This window comes from Lissotriton vulgaris, chromosome 10 (genome assembly GCF_964263255.1).
Source record: "Lissotriton vulgaris chromosome 10, aLisVul1.2, whole genome shotgun sequence".
Taxonomy (NCBI): Eukaryota; Metazoa; Chordata; class Amphibia; order Caudata; family Salamandridae; genus Lissotriton; species Lissotriton vulgaris.
Genome location: NC_141698.1, coordinates 17,957,819 through 17,979,114, shown reverse-complemented (window position 1 = coordinate 17,979,114; position 21,296 = coordinate 17,957,819). Strand labels below are relative to the sequence as shown.

The following is a 21,296-nucleotide window of genomic DNA, read 5'->3' as shown; positions in this document are numbered from 1 at the left end:
AGTACTCACAGGCATTTAGAGTAATGAAAACCAGCTCTTTGGGTCACATTGTGTTCGCCATATCCAAATTTCTAATGGCAGTATGGCTAATCAGGAAGAAAAAAGCCCTCTAAACCATGGATACTGTTATGACACTTCCTCTTCCTCGCTGGACGAGAAGAGAATTTTATACAATGTATTTTCCTAAAAATGTATTTTAAATGTATGTATTGTGTTTTGTACTGTATCTTTTATGGTCTATATGGCCGAAATAAAGAATTTTTGGATTGGATTGGATTGGAATAATCATACTGTGGATACTTTAACACACTAGTAAGGCCTCTCTGACCAGAACAGTATGTTTTGCAATCATGTATTTGATTGCATTGTTAAAACAGTAACATGACTAAACTGCAATGCTTAAAAAAGTCTAGACATATTTTAAAATTGCCAATGAAATAGAAAAATTATGAAAAAATAGGAGGGCCCCCGGATCATTTGTTTTTCCACATAGGGGAGAGGGGTGAAGCATCAAAAAGTTTGAGGACTACCGCTCTAAATTTACTTTATTTCATTTCTGAACAAGCACTTCCTATTAGTGCATCTACAGGCCATCTTCTCTCCTCCCACCTTCCGAGCATTGATACATTTTAGCTTTATGGTGGTGTGATTTTTATGCAGATACGGTGTAGGGAGCCCTCTTGTTCTTGCATGTCTCCTTCCACCTGCACCCTCCCAAAAGTAGCCACTTTCCTGCCAAAGAAACGACATAAATCAATTAATATATCAAATAATTAAACTTTCAATACTTATCCCCTGAAAAGTTCCCACCCCTAAGTCATGCTTCTTAATGTCAAATGACAACAGTTGCATTGTCACTGTCTGTGTATCACAGTGACAGCCTCTTGCCTTGTCTCTTAAATGTACTCAGTGTAAGGTTACTTTGTGGAGCCCAACTGGAGGACTGGGTTCGAGACTCGGCCTCTGCTCAACATTCTATGATTCGAGGTAAATCACTTGTTCTCTCCGTGCCTATACAAATAAATTAATGTGACCTTGTGTAACATAACTGGTGCTCACATAAAGCACTCCAATACCTTCAGATGGAATTTGCGCTACAAAAAACAACAAGCATTGTCAAAGCCAATAGGTTTAGCCATTGTGAAATTAATTGGGTTTGTCAATTTTTTTTAGACATTTTACACAGCAGCGCTAGACGGTATGCAGCATGTAATAAAGTTAAAAGAGCACTATGCATTCAAAGCTGTCAGCGTCATAGCTGTATTATAAAAAAAAAACTTTAAGCCATGCTGTAGAGCAGTTATGCAATGTCTATGCATTGAACACATCATGCTGCTTTTTAACATTTTTTAGAGATATTGCACATTAGCTAAGGCAGCTGTGCAACATATCTAAACAAAAATTGACAATAGATTTTGCAGAGGCACAAGCTATTCATTGGCTTTGCCAATGCTTGTTGGAATAGTGTTTCTCCCACCCCAATGTCAGGTCCCAGACACAAAGACCTGACACAGCACACGTACTAGCGTAAACAAGGGGGCGCGGTCTACACTGCAGGCGTGGCTACAGGGCGTGGCAAACCAATGAAAACAAACACCTCTGACAAAAGCGTGTCTCATCGGTATGCCCATTTTCCCGCTTGCCTGTCAAGCAGATTACCCAATCCAGTTATGCGAGCTCGCCCTTATTACTTTTCCATTGGTTTAGGGACGGCGTGACGGAATCCGGGCTCAGGGCCTCAGTCTCGCGCCCCTCATGTAACTAAGGCAGGCCAGACACGGGGGTTGGCTCTAGCTTTGCGATGGGCGGGGTGTTCGAAAGACAGAGGGCGTGGTTAGCTCCCGAGGGTTGGGTGAAGGATCTGGCTAGGCGCTCACAGTTAGAGTCCCATCGAACGTCTGCAGTGGTTGCACGAGGCAAGGGAGGCGATTTGCACGGTGTGCGCGTGGTAGCAGCGCGAGCGATCCACGCACGGCCTCCACGCACTAGCTCCACGCGCCTTCCGTCCAATCCGCATCGGCCATGGCTGGCGGCGCGCTCGCGCTCTGGCGGTTTGCCGTGAGGAGCGGCGGCGCTCGCGGGGCCGCCAGGGCCTCTTACGCCACGGCCAGCGGCAGCGAGGGCTCCCCGTGCGGGGCGGGCGCGGCCTGCGCCCCCGCCTCCCCCCTGCCCGCCACCCCGCAGCCAGCCCACGGCGGCGGCGGCCGCAGCTTCTCCTCTGCGGCCCCGGCCCCCTTCCCGTCCCAGGAGGGCAAGAACTTCATGTGGGCCCGGTACAACGAGATGAAGCGGCTGGTGCAAGGTGAGTCCCCCCACCTCACGTGGGTCACTCTTCAGGGTGGGCAAGGGTCGGTCCGGGTGGGGGAGGGAGGGGTCTGCCAGTGGATGGGGGTGCAGGGGCTCCTTTCTTTCAAAAGGGGGGAGCAACAGGTTGAGCCTGGAGGGGCGCGGGCTGGGCTTCCTCATGCAGGGGGGGGGGGTCAACCAGCAGACGCTGGTCCATAGTGTAAAAGGAAGGTGTGGGACTGTACACCCCCTCCCCTCCCCTGAAGGGGGCTTGAGATGCTGAGGGCGAGCCTTGTGACCCTTTGGGGATGTTTGCAGCAGGTTCTCCCTGGTGGGGGTTATGTTTTCTTCTAGGTGGTTGGGGGTCCCCTCTCTGTTCCTGCAGAGAGGGGCGTGCAAGGTGTGCCTCGAGCCCCTCTGCCTGCTGGAGACGCCGGGGGAGGGGCATAAGAGCCTGTGGCCCTGGCACGCATGGTGAGGGGCACATGACCCCCTGGTTGGCACTGGGCTCGCCCCTGCATGTCCCTGGAGCTCACGTGCTGGCTGTGCACCTGTTGACCCTACGCAGGGCTGCACTCTGCATACACACATAACCTGCTCCGCCCTCCTGGGACCTGGAGGTGGCCCCCACTCACGCCCACCCATTCTACAGAGAGACCTCGGCCTCCACCCATAAACAGATCACCACATGGAGCCCCCATCAAGGCTTCATTCAAACCCTTCCATGCATCCACACATAACCTGCTCCACCTTCCTGGGACCTGAGCCTCCACCCATAAACAGATCACCACATGGTGCCCACATGAAGGCTTCATTCAAACCCTTCCATAGACTGTAGAGGGTGGGCCCTCACTGACACACTGTATGAGGCTGCCCTCCCACAAGTGCATGCCACTAGGATGAGTCCACGCGTGCGTCTGTGGGGTGACACTGACCCTCCGCCTGTGTGAGCAGGGGCATGGACGGCCACCCTCTTGTGAGTGGCTGGACTAGTGCCTCGGCTGTGCGGCTCCTGGTGCAGCCAGAGAGCCTCCCTTACCTCTGTGATCCCTTCGAGGCAGGGCCGGTGGGGGCGTGTTTCTTGAGGTTATGGGCGCAGTTCAGTGACCTCCACTGATAAGATCCAAACTGAGCTGTGGTGAAATGCTGGTTGGCTGTCAGTTGAACTACTTTGCCATCCTGACTACTTTGTTCATAAGGAATGATGGAGGTCTTGGGTTGAACGTTTTTGGGCCTTGTGTTTTTTTCTCAGTGCGCCTAGAGACCATCCATTGTGTATTATTGCTTGACTTATTGTCACGCCCATTTGCTTGTTATTGGTCAGCGATGTAGGCTTTCTTCCTCTTCGTGTGGCCATCCCTCCCCTGGAGTATGGCTGCATTACGTGTCAGGTTTGTTTACTTTGCCAATGCTTTTTATATTAATAAACGCAGGCCTTTCATGTTCACTGGTGGATTTATTGACTTAAGCTCTTAAAGTAAATTGTTGCTATTCAGACGGTGTAGGCGACTGTGGGCATGATGAATGACCATGGGTAGGAGGATCGCTCGGTTCGGTCATAGTTGAGACATGTCTGTCTGAACAAAGGCTTCCAGCTGTGCTTTAAATGCCGAAAGATGGCTGCACCGTGGCTCCTGCTGCCGCCTGTACCGTGCTGCACCTCTGTCCGCTTCAAACATAGCAAGCTTGATTAGAAATGTCTTGTGGAATATATGGTACACGGATATTTCAGCACTGTGGTTCTATAGCTGGGCCAGAATTCCTGTTGTCCTAGTGATGATGGCAGTGGGTTTCCTCCAGGTAGCTTGTCCAGGACAGACCCACCCAGTATCCCATTCCACTGGTGGTTTTCTACCGATTCGAGGTTCGGAATGACCCTTTAAGATCTAGGCTGGGGTTCTGCAACAAGTAACTGGGGATATATCTAAATGAGTACCCCCTTAATTAATCATAAGCAGTCCGCATTATAGGAAAGATTGAAGGGCTAGACGCCTGCTTTACTGCGGTGTTGTAAGCAGTGTAGTGTAAACAGCACGACCCCCTAGTCTTCTTGTGTTCAATGTATAGATGCGCCTAGAAGCGGCCCTCCTCGGCTTACGTTTCAATTGACTGAGCTTATCCATAGCTATTGTTTGGCCTTAAGTGCAGTATCTTGTTTTCCAGAGGGAAGAGAGAAAAATACAAATTCAGGTCTGGGGAAACCACTGAAGTGCATTAGAGCCCTCCCTGATGATGTTTGTGTGTCTTTCCCAAACTCTGAGTCGGGGCAGCTTTGGGTCGTCTCTGATTCTATGGCAGGACCGGAGGCTTCTGATTATGCTTTCTCATTTCTTTACTGCAACAACAGCAGCCAATGAAAATGAAAGTACACATGTAAAAAATAACATTTCTCATGAGGCTTTGAACCACGCCTCTCTTACAACAACCAATCACAAAGGTATCATGTCTATAAATCCTGGAGACACTAGTCCGGCCTCCTCTTTCTTTGCTGCCCCGCAGCCCAGATAAGTGCTCTTTTCTTTCATATTAACTCTATTACTTGTGCTTGATGCCTGTACATTGGTTGATGCCATTGACTATTGTTTCTTATTATTCATGTATATTGCATAATTTGATTGATCGCTTTACGCTTTCTTGGCACTGTTTATTCATACATTGTCCGCTTTAACTCTTAGATTGGGGCCGGAGCTTCGCTCCGTTCCCCGCTCCCCCGTGGTGGCGCGTGTTGCGCACCTAGGCCCGTCCGATCCCTTCCCTCGACTTCCAGTCGTCGCTGCCCGCGGCGCAAGCTTCGGCTAGCCGCACTAGTGAGGGGTTAGCCCCCCCTCGGGGACGAGCGTACGTAGGTGCCGTTGAGGCCTTACGCACGTCTCGGGGAGCCCGCGCACGCCGTGTTGGCACGCGCAGTTCTCGAAGGTGCCAGAACGACGCTCTGCCCCCGGCTGAAGTGGGGATCGACGCAGCTTGGGCCAGGAGCCGTGGGCGATTTCTGTGCTTTGGGCAGCTTATATTAGTTCAGGCGACACCATTGTTCCTCCATTAGACCTAGAGTGGGACTTGGCCTTGCTCTTGTTTTTTCCCTGGTATTTCCGGCTCCTGCGCCTGGCACCCCCCACCCTCGACGCCCTTGCTCGGGCTGGTCTTTGCTTCCCGCTGGAGACTAGAGTTGGACTTTCGGATTCCTGATTACGATGGCAGACACTGAGTTCTGCGAAGAGGAGGATGCTACGTATGGTTTTCAGGGACAGCAGGAATTCTATGAAGGGGACTCCATGGAGGAGATCATAGACAAAAAACTCGATGCCAAATTGGATAAAGCCCTTTCCTCGGCCCTCTCCCCTCTGGCCAAGAAGTTGGATCTGCTGGTCCCGGGTAAGCCGATGCCCGTTCCGGGCAAAGATCCCCTTCACCCCCCTCCCCCGAAGAAGGCGGCTCTTGACCTTTCCTGGCCTCATGCCCAGTCTTACGACAAACTTTATAAGTCCCAGGAGTCTCGATCCCAAGACAAGCCTGTTACCCCTCCCCCCACTTCCCCCCTGGTTATCACCACAACGGGTACTGGCACCGATACCGATTCCTCGGATGCCGCTCCGCGCAAACGCACTAAAAAGCGTGAACACACTTCCCCGGTCATTCCCACTCCCTTTTCATTTGATCCGACGGACATTGTCCACCCCAGATAATCCGACTGGGTTCCCCCTCCGGCGGTGGCGACCTATCTGGAGACTCATCTCCGCAAGGGGTTCGACAAGGAGGTTCGTGCCCGCCTGAAATCTGAATGCCCGCTCCCCGATTTGCCCCACAAAGTGGCTCTCACTCCGGACATAGACCCTTCCATGACCACTTTTCTTAAAAAGTATAAAAAGGACCCGAAGAAAGGGATTGATCGCGCGCTCAGAGCGTGCCAAGATAAGGTCCTCGACCTTTCGGGCCCGTTGGCCAAGATCCTGGAGTTGGCCCTGCAGGCGCAAGAGACTGGTGCCGCCATACACCCTGAGGTTTTGGCGGGTTGGGCTCAGAGGGCCATTTGTATGCTGGGCAACGCGAATTGCGCCCTTGCCTCGGAACGGCGGAAGTCCGTCCTTCTCCGGATCGACCCCCAACTGGTGGAATTGGCTTCCTCGGAGCCGGGTCCTTTGGCGGAAGGACAGTTGTTTGGGGATAATTTCGTTAAGGATATTGCAAAATTTGTGAACACTTTTGCTTCTTTGGACAAGTCTCGGGCATCGCTGAAACGTGTTCTGCAGGTCTCTGGTAGGGCCGGGCGTGGCAGAGGACGCTCGACCGGCCGCTACTCAAATCCCAGTCCTCAAAGAGGCTACGCCCCTAGACTGGGTAGAGGGTACACGCAAGAACCGGATCAAGCCGGATTTTACCCGTCCCGATCACGCGGCTTCAGGGGCCGCTACAACAAAGGAATCAATCGAGGCTACAAAAACTTCGATAACCAATCTTCTGGTAAGTCTCTCTTCCTTTACTTCCGTTAGGGGGAAGATTGCGCCATTTTGTCCAGAATTGGGCAGCTCTCACTTCAGATGTGTGGGTCCTTCGGACCGTCCAGGGTTACGAGATAGAGATGGTGTCTTGCCCCATTCAGCCCTTTCCCCCCCCCCCCCCCCCCCCCCCCCCCGTCCTCTCCTTTTTCCCCATCTCGAACAGCGTTTTATAGACTCAGAACTAGACGAGCTTTTGGCAAAACAGGCCATTGCTGCAGGACCCTTCCTGCCGGGAGGCTTCTGCAGCAACGTCTTTCTTGTTCAAAAGAAAGGAGGCGGTAGGCGCCTCGAGTTAAACTTGAGGGATTTCAACCCCTTTGTCACGTATCGACACTTCAAGATGGAGGGCATCCATCTTTTGCGAGACCTTCTCTTGGAGAACGACTGGATGGTCAGACTGGACCTGAAAGATGCCTACTTGACGGTCCCAGTCTGCCCATCACATCAAAAGTTTTTGCAGTTCCCCTGGAAAGGGCGTTGGTTTCGTTACGAGGTACTTCCTTTCGGGCTGTCCTCGGCCCCTTGGGTGTTCACCAAACTACTCAAGCCGGTGGTCTCCCGCCTCCGGGAGATGGGAGTTCGGTTGATTGTCTATCTAGACGATATGCTGATCCTGGCACAGGACCGGTCCCTCCTTCTCACGCATTTGGAGTGGACGACGTCCTTATTGCAGAATCTGGGATTCGTGATCAACACCAAGAAATCGGTGCTGGTACCGGATCGGCAGGTGGAATTCCTAGGCTTCCTGATACTCGGTCTCGGCCCAGCTTCTCCTTCCTCTGCCAAAGATCAGGTCGATCAAGAGAGAAATCACAGCTACCCTGGCCAAAGAGAAGATTTCTTTGAGGGTTCTGGCACGGATTGTGGGCCTTCTGGCCTCGTCGATTCAGGCCATTTTTCCCGGACCTTTGCATTACAGAGCCCTGCAGAGGCTCAAGATCTTCTACCTACAGAGAAACTTTCACTACGATCATTTGATCCCTCTCTCCTCCGAGTCCAGGGAGGAGCTTCAGTGGTGGTTGGACCACATGTCAGCCTGGAACGGCCGAGCTATATTCGGCACAGCCCCGGATGTAGTGGTGGAATCCGATGCCAGCCAGTGGGGCTGAAGCGCTCGCTGCGGCGAGTTTGCCACAGGAGGACGTTGGTCTGCAGACGAACTTTCACTTCACATCAATTGTCTAGAGCTTCTAGCAGGGTCTTTTGCCATCAGGTCTATCTCACCGCTGAAGAGCAATTGTTGTATCCTATGCGTTTCCACCGTTTGTACTGATCCCGAGAGTGGCGGCATTGCTGCGCCGACAGGAAGCGACGGTGGTGCTAGTAACGCCTTATTGGTCGACTCAGTCGTGGTTTCCCACACTGTTGGAATTGTCAATAGACCTTCCCTTCTGGCTCCCAGTCTTCCCAACGCTTCTGCAGGACCCAGTGGGGACGTGCCACCCTCTGGTCCTGCAGAACCAGCTGTCACTAATGGTATGGACGCTCTCCGGAGACATGAACGCCTTGCAGGCCTTTCACGAGAGGCTTCCAGCTTTATGCACCAAGCGTGGGCTCCTTCCACCCGAAAACGATACTCTTCTTCGTGGAAGAAGTGGGTGGGTTGGTGCCTTTCAAAACAGGTGGATCCCGTGGGATCAAATATAACAGAGGTTCTGAATTTTTTGTCCGAGTGCGCGACTTCGGGCCTGGCCTACAGGTCGGTGAACAACTTCAGGTCTGCTATTTCTGCTGGTCACGACCACATAGACGGTAAACCTGTGGGGATGCATCCCTTGGTATGTAAGTTACTTAAAGGCGTGAATGTGGCCAACCCTCCTCGGCCCAGGTATTCCACCATGTGGGACGTTAATATGGTGCTGAATTTGTTGGAATCCTGGCCCGATAATGGTGATTTGTCTCTGAAACAGCTTTCTGCCAAGCTTACTATGCTATTGTGCCTTATTTCATGTCGGAGGGTTTCAGATGTCAGAGCTTTGGATTTGGCTGGGAGGATGTTTTCACCCCAAGGTGTATCCTTTGTCATTACTAGACGTACTAAGACCATGTCCCGTTCAGTTGATTATCCTGCCTTTCCTCATAACGGCAAGCTGTGTGTTCTTCAATGTCTTAAATGTTATGAGGAGCGTACTAGTGTACACAGGGTGGATCCTCTGGGGCAGTTATTGATCTCTATTCAGAAACCTTCAAACCAGTCGCTGCTGCTACTTTAGCCAGATGGGTCAGGTGGATCATGTCGGAAGCCGGCATTGATATCTCTGCTTATGGGGCACACTCTGCGAGGGGCGCAATGGCTTCTAAGGCTTACCCATTGGGTTCCCGCTTGGAGGACATTCTGAAGGCAGCTGACTGGTCCTCAGATTCAATGTTTAAAGTGTTTTATTACAAACCGATTCCTCATGTTTCTGATGCTATGATTGACGAGCTTTGGCGTGAGCTTTGAACCAGCATAATCAGAAGCCTCCGGTCCTGCCATAGAATACAAAATTTTCTAGCTATCGCAACAAGAATTTTAGATTCTATTAAGGACACGGAGGCGAGGATTATCGCATCCGTTGGGACTGTTATACAACTGTTGTTGTTTACGTGGTTTTATCTAACTGTTTTGCCCACCCTTACAACGATCTAGGTTGTGGTGGAAATTTTTCTCAAACTTCCTTTTTAGGTCTCGGCTAAAGACGCGCGGAAGCGCGTCTCCGCCGAGATCTTTTGTCAGCGACTGTGCTTCCCAGGAGACAGTTTCGGCCACGCGCATCCTTGGAGGCGATTTGAAACGTGACCGCGCGCTGTGGCCAGGCGCTGTCTCCTGGGAAGCTCAAGCACCACACACGCATGCGCACACAAGTGCCCATGCACGCACGCACGCACATACATACATACATACATACATACAGAGACACCCCCCCTGATCATCGCTGATCCAGTCCCCTGGTCCCACAGCAGAGTGGTGAGTGCAGAGTGGTGAGTGCGCAGAGTGGTGAGTGCGCAGAGTGGTGAGTGCGCAGAGTGGTGAGTGCGCAGAGTGGTGAGTGCGCAGAGTGGTGAGTGCGCAGAGTGGTGAGTGCGCAGAGTGGTGAGTGCGCAGAGTGGTGAGTGCGCAGAGTGGTGAGTGCGCAGAGTGGTGAGTGCGCAGAGTGGTGAGTGCGCAGAGTGGTGAGTGCGCAGAGTGGTGAGTGCGCAGAGTGGTGAGTGCGCAGAGTGGTGAGTGCGCAGAGTGGTGAGTGCGCAGAGTGGTGAGTGCGCAGAGTGGTGAGTGCGCAGAGTGGTGAGTGCGCAGAGTGGTGAGTGCGCAGAGTGGTGAGTGCGCAGTGAGTGCGCAGAGCAGTGAGTGCGCAGAGTGAGTGCAGAGTGAGTGCGCAGAGCAGTGAGTGCAGAGTGAGTGCGCAGAGCAGTGAGTGCAGAGTGAGTGCGCAGAGCAGTGAGTGCAGAGTGAGTGCGCAGAGCAGTGAGTGCAGAGTGAGAGTGCAGAGTGCTGTGTGCTGTTGAGTGCAGAGTGCTGTGTGCTGTTGAGTGCAGAGTGCTGTGTGCTGTTGAGTGCAGAGTGCTGTGTGCTGTTGAGTGCAGAGTGCTGTGTGCTGTTGAGTGCAGAGTGCTGTGTGCTGTTGAGTGCAGAGTGCTGTGTATTGGCAATGTTAATGACAATGCCCATTTATTTTTGATTTAAAGAAAAAAAATGTCATGAGCAATGCCAATAGCTCTACCTTTAATGATGCCGAGACCATTGCATTGCAAATGCTTGTTATGTTCTAGGAAACGACTCCAACAAGAGTTGAAGATCGCCGGTGCTTTGGCTGCCGCTCCTTCCGGATGGAGGTTTTCCTTTTCTGTTCCAGATTTCACCGTTGGGACTTCTGCTGGATCTGTTTTCCGTTGCAGAATTAAACTTTTCAGTGTGTTGAGACTGTTACTGACTTTCGCGCAAAGAAAGAGGAGGCCGGACTAGTGTCTCCAGGATTTATAGACATGATACCTTTGTGATTGGTTGTTGTAAGAGGCGTGGTTCAAAGCCTCATGAGAAATGTTATTTTTTACATGTGTACTTTCATTTTCATTGGCTGCTGTTGTTGCAGTAAAGAAATGAGAAAGCATAATCCTCGCCTCCGTGTCCTTAATAGAATCTAAAATTCTTGTCGCGATAGCTAGAAAATTTTGTATTCTGTACAGGACACGCAGAGCCTGCGCTCTTATTGCTGCTTCGTGGTATCGACGCTTTTTAGGTCTGGCTTGAGTCACAGCTGCTGCTGGACATCGTGTGCTCAACAAAGAGTTTTCAGAAGCCCTGTTAGCGAGAGGCTATGCTTTTGCACACATGTTGATTCCGTCGAGGGCAGCCGTGATTGGGCAGGGTTTGGTTGCTTCCATGGAAAGTGCTTGTATTCTACCTTTTGCCTGATGGGAATACTTGTTCTCAATACAAGGGGGTGTGTGTGGCAAGGCAGAAATTAAGTCTTTAGATGCCTGGTCTATTTATTATATAAAGTTACAATAAAGACAGAAGACCTGCCTTATTTATTCTGAACATCGTATGTTAAGAGGGAAGGCATCAGAGGTTGGATTATTTTAACTGTTTTGTCTTTAAAAGTAGTATATTACTTTGAAGTTCAGAGTACCCAATAGGCCAGAGTTCTGGGTCCTGTTAGCCTATCTGACAGACTGTTCCTTGAACAATTTATATTAGTTTTTTTAATTTTACATACATTTGTAATTTTATAAGTGAATGCCAGTAGTTGCCTTGTGGGAAACCTTAGGCAGAGCAGCAGTACTGTAGGCCTGAGTTGGTTATTGAGGCAGTCAGTAATAAAGGCTATAAACTTATGGTTGTGCTGGGAAAGTTATGTCCGATGCGATCGGTCTGATCTGTTTATTATGGAAAGTCAAGTCAAAGGCAGTAGGCCTGGCTGCTTTATTGTGGACAACATTCAGTATAGCCAACAGGCATTTAATGGTGGATTGTTTATTACCGTTTGTAGACCTGTTCCGTTACATAAAATTAGAAGGCAAGTTGGTTGGTGTTGGTCGGCCCCTTTCACAAACCGTGGGGGCAGAATATTTTATTCGTGATTGTCCTTGGTATGCCTTTTTTTGAGAGAGGTAGTGTCAGTAAGTCAGTTAAGCTTTATTCGGTTATAAAATAATCATAAAAGCATATTTATAAAACAGTGAAATCGCATGTTACAAAAAGATGGGCAACCACAAAATTATGGGATAAGTTATACAGTGAAAAAAATCTTACATCAGGATATTTTTTCTACACTTGTAAACAGACTGTTAAAAAAAACGAAACGGATAAAATTACAAATTCTTCCCCAAGGGATTGCATGACTATGAACGCAGGACGGCATTGTGCAGGCCTAGTGTTCTAAGCAGCGGAAGAATCCACCTTTTTCTCTGGACTGTATACAAATTACAAAATAATAAAACATGCATGGTGGCTTGTGCTGACCTATCATCGCATGGGCAGTTAGACAGCTGCCTATACCAATCGTTAATTACTGGAAAGCTATCAGAGGATACAAAAGTTAAATACAACTGCATCTTAAAAGTTGGCAGGATGTTTTGGTGAGCAAGAACAGATTTTTAATATCTCTGTAGGTAATCTAATATTTTCTAGATACTGCAAACAGCTAAGTTTAAAAACGTTCCTATTTACTTTAGTCACAGTATTGGGGTTATCAAAATATTCTTGATGTCCTAAGTTACAAAAGAATTCCTTGACATACCTGAGCCAACTTATGTGATACCCCATCTAACCCACAGCAATCGGTAATCATTTGACAATTTAAAATGATCTTCTCTGAAGTCCAAATATGATGCCAGAGGATAATTGGTTGACTGGCAATGACGTCCGCTATATAAGATCTACCTAACTCCGAGTGGAAATTGAAAGTAGAGACAATAACCGGGACAGCAAGCAGGTATCTGAGAAATCTGTTTTCGGCCCTCTGTAAAGATGTCACTTCTACATGACCCCAAATACCCCCTCCATATGTCGCTATTGCAACACATTTAGCCATGTAAATTTGAAGTTTTTCTGAGGGAGGGCGTCGGCCCTAAAATTAACCAGGGCTGCCAGTGACTTTGAGAATAACAGTCTCCTTAGATTAACAGCCTGTGTCCATGTGCCAATATGATCAAATAAGACCCCAAAGTATGAAAAGGTATTGGCGCAGTCTAGACGATTCTTCTCGAAGAAGAACAGGCAACACTTTTTGCTCTCTGGACATGTTTTAAAATGAATGTTTTGGAGGAGTTTACTGTAAGGGCCCAAGTTGGACATAAAGTTCACAAAACTAGATAATACCCTTTGGAGACTATTCGGAGTGCGGGCCATAAGCACCACTTCATCCGCATACATGCGCACAGGAAGTGGGCGCTTATTTAGAGCCGGGAAGTCCTGGCACTCCTCTCAGAACCCTGTCTAAGTTATTAATATTCAAGGTAAAAAGAAAAGGTGCTAGGACACAGCCCTGCCTTACACCTCTTCCGACAGTAAAGGAATCAGTGCACTCACCCCCTGTCCCGAATCGAACCCTGGCCCCAATATATAATTGTCTCATTAATGAGACTAGGGATGGTTCCATGCTCAACCTCTCCAAAATCGCAAGCTGCAGACAAATCCACAAAGGCCAGATAGAGAGGGCCCCTTTTCGTCTTAGTGTATTTGGCAATAGGTAATTCTGAGTTTAGGCACTGATCTATAGTGCTCAAGCCCTTACAGAACCCATATTTTATATTACTGATAATAGAATGATTATCTACTCAGTCCTGTAATCTAAAAAGGAGTACTCTTCCAATTATTTTGACCGTGGAGTCTAAAAGCGAGATAGGCTTAACCCAGTGTTTTATCGGCCCATCCCCCTTTTTAAAAAAACAGAATCAATTCACTCCAGGTAGGAATAAGACTGGTCGAGATACAGGCATTAATAACTTTTGTTAAAATTGGTCCCAAAATGTAATATTATATTTGAAAAGGTCCACACGAATGCCATTAGGGCCTGGGGCCTTATCACTTTTGCTCATTGCAATTTCCTCCTCAATTTCATTAAGATCTAATTGGAGATGTGAATGGTAATTTACAGTCTGGTATTCTACCCTATCCCCTACCAAGTCATTACTACTTGTTTCAGGAAAGGGTGCAGAATATAATTTAGAAAAGTGATCAACCCATTCACCCCATGACCCCGCCATCTCTATAGATGCCCTCCCTTCGTCAGCCAAAAATGGCGCATTGACTGCTTTCCAAAACGCCGAAGAATCTTTCAATTCTGACGCGGCTCTCGGGCATTCCGTGCCTCCTCCTTTTAAACAAGCATTTACAATGCAATGGTTTCGCCTTTGTTAAAGTTTGAGCTTTTGGTATTGCTTTTGACAAATGGTCTTTTCTAACTTCTTTGAATTATGTGTAAAACGTGACTGGGAATAGGAATCGCATGTACCGAAGCGCGTCCGTGGTCCTCTGCAGTATGAACATATTCGGCATTGGATATATTTTATTATATAGTCTGCCGTCATCCCTGAAGATGCTAGGGACATTATAAGTGCCCACAGTTTATTGTTGGTTCCTGTCTGCATTAGAAGATGGGGCGAGTATCACCGTCCTGGAACTACACTCCTTTTTTTCGGGGGTTTTGGAACGCCCCCCCCCCTCCTGAGGCCTCACCCAACGCCCTCCTTCTCCTTTCCCTGGGGGTAGGAGCGTTCCCATGGTGTGCGCATCCGATGTCTAACTGCAGTTATGGCTCTGGGACGCACCCCCTAATGTCCCTGCTCCGCTCTTGCCCCTGACCCTACCACCGGGGAATGCCCACCACCCCCGACCCGTACTCACAAGGTCCCCGCGCTGCTCCTGTTCAGGCAGGGACGCTGCATGGCCCGGATTCCCCTCTCTGGACTCCCTCTCCGGGGCTCCCTATTAGAGTGTTCGCGGGCCCTCTGGTCCTTCAGCCACGGACCTCGGGACCCGCTCTGGCCATCTCGGATCACCCCTTGAGTGCTCCCCGCAAAGCCTTCCACTATGGGCGACTCCTCGGCGCAACTCCGACTACGTCATCAACCTGCACGGTCCAAAAAGTGGCAAAGCATGGGCACCCCAAAGACGGGCTTGGGAGGAGCAGGAGCCACTGAAAGAGTCTGGCAAAGCAAAGCGTGCTTCAGAGGGGCATCTACTCAGAGATTAACTTTGAAGCGTGCACTAGGCTATGTTAACGCACGCAAAAAGCCAAAGATAATGCACCAAAACACGCCATCCGTTATGGACAGACCAGTGACAAATACTGGAGAACCATAGTCTGTTAGCATTAAATACTAACCTGTGGCATTTCAAAAACAGATAAACTATTAGATGAAAATCTCTTGAAGCACCGATAACGGACAAATCTACTAACACTTAATAGCTCTCATTCTACACAACAACAAAACAAGGTCTGTGACAGGAAGGATGCATGCTAACATATTTATGATTATTTATTTAAGTGCTGCACAGACTCAATGTTGTGTGACAGGGTGGGGCAGTGAGTGGGCAGAGGGGCAGTGAGTGGGGCAGTGAGTGGGCAGAGGGGCAGTGAGTGGGCAGAGGGGCAGGGTGGGTAGTGAGTGGGCAGAGGGGCAGTGAGTGGGCAGAGGGGCAGGGTGAGGCAGTGCGAGGGCAGAGGGACAGGGCGGCGGGGATGGCGAGAGAGAAAGAGCCTCGATGGGCAGATAAAGGAAGAATGAAGATGGTAGAGGGAGGGGCCCGGGGGGGGGGCACAGGGAGGGGGCCGCGCTCAGCACGAGCTGCTGTCATTCAGCCTCGATGACATCAGACACCCACACACAGCAGCAAGAGAGGCCTGGGGGCAGATGCGGGGGCGGGAGCACACCGGAGGGGAAGACATGCAGGCGAGGGGGGGGGGGGGGGGCACTTCAAAGGACAGCGCGCGCTGAGGCATGGGAGGGGCTCCAGCCAAAGACGTCGGTGGAGGGGGGGCATGGACCACATGGGGGTGGGGGGCATTGTACATTGTGGACCAGCACATCCTGGGGCGCCGGGGGGGGGGGGGGAATAAATGGCCAAGCCCACATCCTAGAAATGGGGGAGGGGGCAGACCGCACATCAGTGATAGGTGGGGGGGGGGGTCTTACGAAAAAACTGAGGGAGGCGGGCGGCCCCTGGGGGTGGGGGTCGTCGGACGGATGAGTGACAGCCCCGCCCCAGCCTGTGAGGCACCGGCGTGCAGGCCAGTCCACTCTGGAACCCCCACCCCCCATTTTGGAGAGGTTTGAAACCCGGCCCCAGGGCAGTGGGACCCCCCAGATGTCGGGCAGGTCACTGGCTGCGGTGCCACCCGTGCAGAAGAGACATGTCTGCCCATCCCTGTTGCAAAACTGCCCCTCCACCATCGAGCAGAGCAGGCAGACACCGCCGCCAGAGCAGGCAGACACCACCGCCAGAGCAGGCAGACACCACCGCCAGAGCGGCCGATGGACCGGGGAAAAGGCGGGATTTCTGCTGTACCGGGGGTCAGTCCCAATGCAGCAGACTGACCCCGTCTCCTCCCTTCACGGGGGCCTAGGTTTACTTGTGCACCTGCTCTCCCGGCCTGACTTCCAGGACCCTGGCTGCCTACACCATGCCCACCTCTTGTACTGCTGCCTTGTCACTCTTGGGAGCCGCTAGAGAACGCCTGCTGTGGACACTTCTGCGCATGCCTGCGAGGTACCCCTCCATGGCTGCCTGTGCCCAGTGCAAGCCTGACTGCAAGTTACCCCATACGTAGCTGCCTATAGTACCCAATGCCTGCCTGACAAATTCCCTTTCATAGCTGCATGTACCCAGTGCATGGCTGATAGTTGCCACTCAATGGCTGCCTGTAGTCAGTGTATTCCTGCCAGCTACCCCTCCATGGCTGCCTGTACTCAGTGGCTGCCTGTGTGTTACCTCGCAGTGGCTGACTGTACTCAGTGGCTGCCTGTGTGTTGCAGCTCCAGTCCCGGGCTGCTGGCCGCTTCTTCTTGCTGCGTCAGACGTCCGATCTCCCAGGTCAGCAGGCGGATCGCCTCCTCCTGAGCAGCCATGTGGGCTGCCATGTCCAGGGAGGCCTCCAGAGTAACAGCCGGGAGCCCGGCCGGAGACGAGGGAGGCGGGGATCTTCTGTGGGAGGGGAGAGGGAGGCGGGGATCTGCTGTGGGAGGGGAGAGGGAGGCGGGGATCTGCTGTGGGAGGGGAGAGGGAGGTGGGGATCTGCTGTAGGAGGGGAAAGGGAGGCGGGGAGAGGGAGGTGGGGAGAGCGGAGGCCGTGTTGCATCGGGATCAGCTGCGGCTCGGGAGGCGGGGATCTGCTGTGGGAGGGGAGAGGGAGGCGGGGATCTGCTGTGGGAGGGGAGGGGAGGGGAGGGGGAGAGCGGAGGCCGTGTTACATCGGCATCGGGACCGGCTGCGGCTCGGGAGGCGGGGATCTGCTGTGGGAGGGGAGAGGGAGGCGGGGATCTGCTGTGGGAGGGGAGAGGGAGGCGGGAAGAGCGGAGGCCGTGTTACATCGACATCTGGACCGGCTGCGGCTCTCATGGGACGCCCACCGCCGCGATGACGACATCACAGAGGCGGAGAGCGAAAAAATCGCGGGAACGCCCCCGAATCTGGTCCGGCCTTGACGGACAGATCCGGCTCCCAATGGCTAGCCTCCATTTATGGAGCTAGCCAATGGGAGCCGGGGGACGTTCCTGAAGCCCTTATAGTTAACAATAGATTTTGCCTGCGCCGAAAAGCTGCGCAGAGCGCAGCCTTCGGCAGGCGAAACCTAAAAATGTTCTTGCTTTTAAGAGAAGTAGTGTATTGTTTTTGTTTGCTTGTTTGCCAACTGCAGTACTTTAGATATTTGTAATTTACAACTGTATGCCGATTGGCTGCAAGTTTATGTAACATTCTGAAAGCATAACTGCAACAAATGACGGAATGCTAAATGATTCAAACATTCTCCCCCAGTCATGGCATCTGGGTTAAAACCATCATTCCTTTGCCCACTACGCCACCCCGGTTTGGACCCAGCCATATGCAAATCAGTCTTGACCCTGTGCCTCATGGGAACTGTCCAGACTGAACTGCGAAACAAGCATCCTGGGACCGGTTTCGGGCTTTGGCACCCTTCATCGCCAGGCTAGCTTGAATCCAGTGGCACAGTGAGCAAGGGACCCACGTCTGGGCATACCCATCCACTTAGGGCGAAAAGTGTAACTGCAACAAATGATGGACGGAATGCTGAAAGATTCAAACATTCTCCCCCAGTCACGAGATCTGGGTTTTGGATATGGCTGGGTCCAAACTGGGGTGGTGTGGTGAGCAAAGGGATGGATTAAATCCAGATCTTTGTGACTAGGGGTGAATGGTTGCACTGTCTAGCATTCCGTCTATCAATTGTTTCTTTTACATTCTGAAAGCACGCGTTGGTAATAAGCCATGTTAAAGGCTTTAGGCTTAATGGTTCATGGGGAAAGTTATGTCTGATTCTACAAGGTTGATCTGTTTAGTATTACACGGTAATACATAGATTACTAAAGACAAATAATACTGTTATCCAAAACTCTAGTATGTACCTCTTGTATCTCTTATAGATTTTTCGAGAGGCTCGAAGAATGTTGACTGTGAGAAAATCGGTTCACAGCGTATCCTTTACGTTGTTTACTTTTTGAGTTTATATCACTTTATATCGCAGTAGCATTTAACATCCATTAGGTCCTGACGAAAGTACTGGGTGCAGTTTTGCCTTAGGGTGCTGAAAAATGTTGACCGATGATTACTAGCGGACGGCTATTTATTGAAAATGTCCCATTGCACTGTTTTTAACTTTTGTTCGTATCAGGCATGAATAAAGTTGGAGTCTGATTACGCTTCAATTTTAGATTTCACATTATATTTTTGCACTCCACTATTCTCTCCTATATACTCGTTAAATTATATCTGCTCACATCTGTACCCATAACTTTGAAAACATCCTTGGGCTCCTCAATCAACAGGGTGGAGTGTCAGCCCTGTCAAAGGAGACCCAGATGATGAAGCTTGTCACCTGGAATGGTGAATGATGGGAATCCATACAAATTTTGTGTATTTTTGTTGAGTTTTGGTTAGTTCAGATATTCTTTGTTCGTTTGCCTTTAGACCTCGGGGTACATATGGTGTATTGACTAGTTGATAAATGGGGCTGCATATCCCACTGTCTATAAACCTTGGCCTCTGACCCTACTCAAAATATAGTGGGTCTAGTATTAAAAGTTGCCTGACTTGCCTATTTTTACAGGCATTAGTCTTTTATGGGTGAAATAGTGTGAGAAAGGCATATTGTTAAATGTACCTCACTGATTACTTTAGTAGGTAAGTGTTTTGGTGTTGCCTACCCCCTTCAACCTGGGGGAGATTGTTTGTTTGCACTGTAATATTTCTTGAGAGAAGATCTTCAGAAGCCTGACAGGCTTAGTTGTCTGTTTGTGTCTTGTAATCAAAAACATTCATTAATAATATTAATTCACTAGAGAAAACCTAGTTAATAGATACTTGTGGTTTGGTGAAAACCGAAAAATCTCTGAAATTATGGTTCTGTTGCCCCCTTCAAATCTAAACCCGTACGAGGGGGTAATATGTCAAGGTATTAGCGCAGACTGGGACCTCACGCCTGGTTGCACCCTCGGCCGCTTGTGTGTTTTACGCACATATTAACCTTCAAATACTTCACCCATTGCCCACCCCCTCCCATCCTTGAAGCACCATTTGCCATCCGAGAGCCCTCTTCTCAGGGTCCTGCTGCTTGTGCCAGCCACAGCGGAGCCTTCATCGGGGCCCCCTCGCCTCAGACCACCTGCTCCAGGGCACCCCCACACTTACTTCAGTCTCATCGGGGAGACTCGTTTCACAGGCCTAAGTCTCTAGCGTTGCTTTCCTAGCATGCTCCTGCAGACTTGTTTGTGCGTTCCTGCGTTGTCTGGAGTGCCTCGGTTGTCTGTGTGTGCTGAAGCTAAGGGTGATTAGTGCCTTCTAATGCGTTCACACAATGGGGGCAAACACTGCACTCGCCCTCGGCTGGCCTTTGTGCTGCTCCTTCGTGTGACTCCAGATTAAGAGTGGAACATCCCATGACGAGTGGCAGGCGGCATTGATGTCCCCACGCGAGTCAGCTATCAACAACAGATTTATGCTTATACAATTGAAGATATTGCACAGAACATACATGTCTGCTCCCCTCCTGGCCAAAATTGGTAGGCGCATATCCGACCTCTGTCTCCGTAACTGCGGACAGATTGGTACCTTCTACCACATTATCTGGGAATGCCCGGTGATTCAAGGCCTGTGGGAGCGTACTGTTCGCAGGATGTCTGATGCACTAGAAAAACTCGTCCCTTTGACTCCCAAAAGCGAACTCCTCAATGTGTGGGACCCCACAGATCTCACTGCAATGGAACGACAATGGGCGGCTCTGGGCTTCCTCTTACTAAAACGTGAGATAGCAATGCAATGGGGTTCACCAACTAAACCGCTCTTGATCAAGTGGGTCGCTGCAATGGATGTATGTATGTTGTCTGAAAAAACGGTCTACACGGTCAGGGGGTGTCCTGGAACTTGGGATAGGAAGACATTGGAATGTTTATAGAGGTGAACTATGTACTTCCCCTACAACTGAAATGGCGATGACCAGAACTGGTCCTCCCCGAACTCTTACTTGTGATGCACCACTGTAGTGTATGCATTCTATGTCAATTCTGTAATTCCTGATTGTCAACAGAGTAATTCTCTGCTTTTGTTCAATAAAATCTTTTAAACAAAAAAGAGTGTAACATCCTGAGAGGTTTGCAATGCGCGCATCCCGCTGTAGCCACGGCCACCTGCATGAATCCTAATGTACCCTCTGCCAGCCTTTGGCAAGCCTCTCAGACGCATCCTCTGCTTCGTATTGTGCATTAAGGCAGGTTTCTTGAAAACCCACTGTAATGAATGGGGGGGTGTACGTTCGTACACACACACACACACACACACCCCTGTTCACTAATCACCCCCTCCAAAAAAGTGGAGGTCTTTATTTTACTATACGCGTTAGCTGGCTGTGGGTCCGGGAGCACCTGTGGATGGGCATTCTTTACCAAGAGAGCATTGGTGTGTGGGTACCTTGTCACGACCCTGAATGAACCGGCCGCCTGCCCAGGTGCAGGGCGAAGGGGTCTGCTTCATGGGCTGATCAATATCTATTTTTAGATTGTGTATTTATTTGTTTTTATCGTGAATGTCTTTCTGTCGAAGTTTATGGTTTTAATTGACTAATGAACAAATTGTACAACTACACATGGTGTGATGTCTTGGGCCTCCCGCGGCCTCATGTGGAGGTGCTTTCTGAGGTTAGGCTCTGAGGTAACCTACAGCCCAGTTCAAGAAGCGCTTTCTGCGGTTAGGCTCTGAGGTAACCTACAGCCCAGTCCAAGAAGCGCTTTCTGAGGTTAGGCTCTGAGGTAACCTACAGCCCAGTCCAAGAAGCGCTTTCTGAGGTTAGGCTCTGAGGT

At 50.3% G+C, this 21,296-nt stretch overlaps 1 protein-coding gene across 1 annotated transcript in view; it reads left to right on the top strand.

The window, feature by feature from the left end:
• Window positions 1-1,871: 1,871 nt before the first annotated feature.
• Window positions 1,872-21,296, top strand: part of NT5DC2 (5'-nucleotidase domain containing 2) — a 184,223-nt gene continuing 164,798 nt past the window's right edge. Inside the window, exon 1 of the mRNA XM_086940247.1 lies at window positions 1,872-2,302. Coding sequence (XP_086796373.1) covers window positions 2,023-2,302 — 280 coding nt within the window. The 5' untranslated portion in view covers window positions 1,872-2,022. The remainder of the gene's footprint in view (window positions 2,303-21,296) is intronic.